The following is a 3,880-nucleotide window of genomic DNA, read 5'->3' as shown; positions in this document are numbered from 1 at the left end:
TAAAAAAAAAAAAAAAAAGACTGGGCCTCACCCCAGCTCCTAGCATGGCTGCCCAAGGGTGTGTACCGTCTCATTGGTGCCAACTGGCTCATGGAGGCCCCAGAAGAAGAAGGCTGAGCGGTGGTCTGCAGTGGGAAGACTGGCAGACGGTGGGCCCCCAGGAAGGCTTGGGAGGGCCTGGCTCCACAGGATGGCCCCAGTGCTGAGGTCTAGAAGCAGGATCTAGGGAAGGAGGGGACACTGTGGGGTCCCTGGGTACCGGGACAGGCTCAGGGTTCACAGAGGCACATGTGCCCTGGCCACGTGGCCCTGAAGACAGCTGCTGGGAGCAGCGGAACCTGCTTGCCATTCGAGGCAGCAGCTTTCTGGGCCATGGCTCCGTCTGCTCAGACCAGTTTACCCTAAGCTCAGAACAAAAGCGTGACCCCGAAGGAAGTATGCCACACCTGTCTGTCAATGCTGGTTCCATTTTCAACAGCCACGGCTAAGGTGTCTGGTTTGTAGTAGCCGAAGACAGGTCTTCTGGAGGAACAGGGAAGAAGAGCTCACCGGGGCCTTTGTAAGGAGCTTGTGATAGAGGCAACACCAGAGACAGGCCCGCTGGTTCCTGTGGCTGCCATTAGATGGGGCTGGGGCTACCCATGCTGGGCCTCAGGCAAGGAGCTGATGCCCGAGCCCAGGCAGCAGCAGGCATAGGCCATGCCTGGCAGTGCGCACAGTCCCGTCCCTGTCTGTTCCCTCGGCCCTCATCCCCAGGCCGCCTCCTCACCCGCCAGTGGGATACGCCTGGGCACCGCGAAGGGCACAGTGACTGCGTTCCCTGGGGGAGAGCCCATACCTCAGGCCTGGGGCCATACGGAGAGTCCAGCGGGGCATCAGCTCCTGCCCATCCAGCAGCACACAGGCCTCCGAGCCCACAAGGAGCACATCTGCGCCAGCTTTCCCTGGGACATGCATCAGGTGGTGCACTGCACCAGAGCTGACAAGAGGGGTGGGGGAAGGTGCAGAGTCCCCAGGGTCTCAGAACCCGGGGAGGGCAGGACGCTAAGCACTACCTGTCCCAGGGCTGTTCTCTCAGGCCCACATCCCCACATTTCTCATTCTCCAGCCTGAAAATAGAAAACCAGGCCCCCAGTGGGGGCAAAGGCAGGCACCCATTGAGAAACCTTCTCCTGGGTCTCTACTCGACTTTGGCTTGCCAGCATCTTGTGTCTGAGCCCAGGGTGGCCTCACCCTATGCACCAGCGATGTCTTGGTGCCCCCCTTGCTCACCTCTTGCACGGACTGTCCGCACACTGAGCCTGGCGAGCTGAGCAGCAAGGCCAATGCCTCTGTGTGAGGAAAGACTGACCTGTGTGGAAGCACCTGGTGGGTGGTGGTGTTGAGCATGTCCTCCCACAGGGGGTCTTTCTTGAATGGGCTATTTCCCTGGGCCACCTTCTCATAGAGACCCTTCACAGAGTAGCCGCAGAGGGAACTTGCTGTTCAAGACACACAAGAGCCTGAGGTTACCAACTCACGTGGAGGACCAGGAGAGGCTTTGGAGGGGGCTGCCAGGCCACAGAGCAGCTGTGATCCCTCACATGTGGTTTCCTTCAAGAGCGCTGAGCCCACCCTTTTAAGACCAGCATGCCTCAAAGAGGGAAGCCAGGCAAGACACACCACAGGGAAGGAGGAGGTAGTGAGCGCCAGTCCTGGTGACATGCAAGAGGAAGCCACTTTCTCCATCCACACCGAGGCTGCCTCTGTGGCCAATCTGGAGCCCGGTGCTGCCTGAGTAGATGTAACTGTTCACCTGCAATGACACAGGGCAGCTGGCAATACAGACAACCCCAGCACTCAGGAGGGTGGGGCATTTAGATGAGTGATGCCAAAGGATAAGCAGCCAGCATTCTTGTGTTCCGAGGAAGGAGCGCTTTTATGTCAGATGTGTGTGCCTCCCTGTGGTGCTGCCTGCCTGAATGGCGCAGGGCAGCATGGGCCACAGATGCCCCTGTCCAGAGCTTCACCCCAACACTGTGATGGCACCGACAGGAGTGTGAGATCTGCTACTCCTGGGAAGGCCTCGGGTTGCCGAACAGAGGCGCACCCTCCCAGCACACTGGGTGCATGGGCATCAGGAACAGGGACCCAGGGAAGTCCCGCCAGATGGTGAGACCCAAATTCTGCCTGGGAAGTGGTCATGGAGGCAAGCAGGGCTGCATGGCCTGGGTCTTGTGACTTGTGGGGGATCTGGACCAGGCCTGTACCTGCTTCTCCTCCTGGGTGAGCATCAGCAGGTCTGGGGCCCCATCGCCGTCCACGTCAGGCACCTGGAGCAGGGGCCTCAGGATGAAGGCATTCTGGCTGAGGCTGCTGGCGTGGCTCCACAGGGTTTCCCCTAAAGCCAAGCACACAGTTGCTGAGTGTGGCTCCAAGTTTCCTTAAATAGTTGCCCAGAGCCAGGCTCGGCTCAGCCTGTAATCCTGCACCTTGGGAGGCTGAGTGAATTGCCTGAGCCCGCGGGTTTGAGACCCGCCTGGGCAACTTGGTGAGACCTCATCTCTACAATAAATCAAAAAATCAGCTGGGCGTGGTAGCGCGTGCCTATAATTCTGGCTACTTGGAAGGCTGAGGTAGAGGGATCGCCGGAGCCCAGCAGGTTGAGGCTGTGGTAGCCAGGAGTGGCCACTGCACTCCAGTCTGGGCAACAGAGTGAGACTGCAACTCGAAAAAAAAACAACAAAAAAACCCAGCTGCCCAGTACCAGCACAGTCTCCAACACGGCAGTCTGAGGTGGGGCGTCCACCCTGAGACCCCAAAGCACTGTGCACTCAGAAGCAGAGGAGCCAGTGGGAGGATGAGGACCACATGACCTCCTTTGTGAAGGAATAGTGGGTGCCACTGAACACACGACATAGCCCTGTGAGGAGACCAGATGGCAACATACCAAAGCATTGGAGGTGCCATTCTTGGGAGCTGAAGAGCTCTCCCTTCTTTGCCTCCGATCTGCGTTTCCTAATGGTTGGTAGGAAACAAGTACCGTTCTAGAACACCTAGGACCAACACCGATCCTCCTCACCTAGGCGGACAAAGCCTGACCTTGCCCATAGCTCTCAAGGCCCCTCAGGACCCCTGCTTCCTGCTGGGGTCACAGAGGTGTCCTTTAGCCCCATGAAGACCACAGTGGAGTGGCCCTTCTCTTTGCCCAGCACACAGAAGGCAATGGGCATGGTTACATGCTCAGAGGTAGACCTGCTGACCACAGGTTAACCACTTCTTACCCAGACACCATCTCATCGAAACCCTTTTTGAGTTGGAGTCTCACTCTGTCGCCCAGACTGGAGTGTAGTGGCTGCTCCCGGCCACCGCAGCCTCCACCTGCTGGGCTCCGGCAATCCTTCCACCTCAGCCTTCCAAGTAGCCGGAATTACAGGCATGCGCTACCACGCCTGGCTGATTTTTTGATTTATTGTAGAGATGAGGTCTCGCTGCCCAGGCGGGTCTCAAACCCGCGGGCTCAGGCAAGACACTCACCTCAGCCTCCCAAAGGCACGGGATTACAGGCTGAGCCACCGAGCCCGGCTCGAAACCCTTTTTTAAGACTGACTCCTCAGTCGGGCTCAGTAGCTTAGTCTGTAATCTCAACACTTTGGGAAGTTGAGGAAAGTGGATTGCCTTGAAACTGCAGGTTTGAGACCAGCCTGGACAAATTAGTCTCTAACTAATAAATCAAAAATTAGCCGGGCATGGTGATGCGTGCCTGGAGTTCCAGCTACTTAGAAGGCTGAGGCGAAAGGATCACCAGAGCCCAGCAGGTTAACACTGGGGTGGCCGTGAGCGTGCCACTGGACTCCAGCCTGGGTGACAGAGTCAGACTTCAACTCAAAAAAAAAAAAAA

The 3,880-nt window shown here is 57.6% G+C and overlaps 1 protein-coding gene across 1 annotated transcript in view; it reads right to left on the bottom strand.

Moving 5' to 3' along the window:
- FAM234A (family with sequence similarity 234 member A) overlaps positions 1 to 3,880 on the bottom strand; it is a 12,635-nt gene that overhangs the window by 2,190 nt on the left and 6,565 nt on the right. The window contains exons 4-9 of the mRNA XM_008063725.2: positions 2,250 to 2,380; positions 1,663 to 1,795; positions 1,352 to 1,481; positions 839 to 979; positions 447 to 522; positions 67 to 222 (exon numbers count right to left, since the gene is read on the bottom strand). Coding sequence (XP_008061916.1) covers positions 67 to 222; positions 447 to 522; positions 839 to 979; positions 1,352 to 1,481; positions 1,663 to 1,795; positions 2,250 to 2,380 — 767 coding nt within the window. The remainder of the gene's footprint in view (positions 1 to 66; positions 223 to 446; positions 523 to 838; positions 980 to 1,351; positions 1,482 to 1,662; positions 1,796 to 2,249; positions 2,381 to 3,880) is intronic.

Source organism: Carlito syrichta, unplaced genomic scaffold (genome assembly GCF_000164805.1).
Source record: "Carlito syrichta isolate Samal-C Ts95f unplaced genomic scaffold, Tarsius_syrichta-2.0.1 Scaffold307014, whole genome shotgun sequence".
NCBI lineage: Eukaryota > Metazoa > Chordata > Mammalia > Primates > Tarsiidae > Carlito > Carlito syrichta.
The sequence above is the reverse complement of the archived record's forward strand: the minus strand, read 5'-3'. Positions and strand labels throughout refer to the sequence as shown.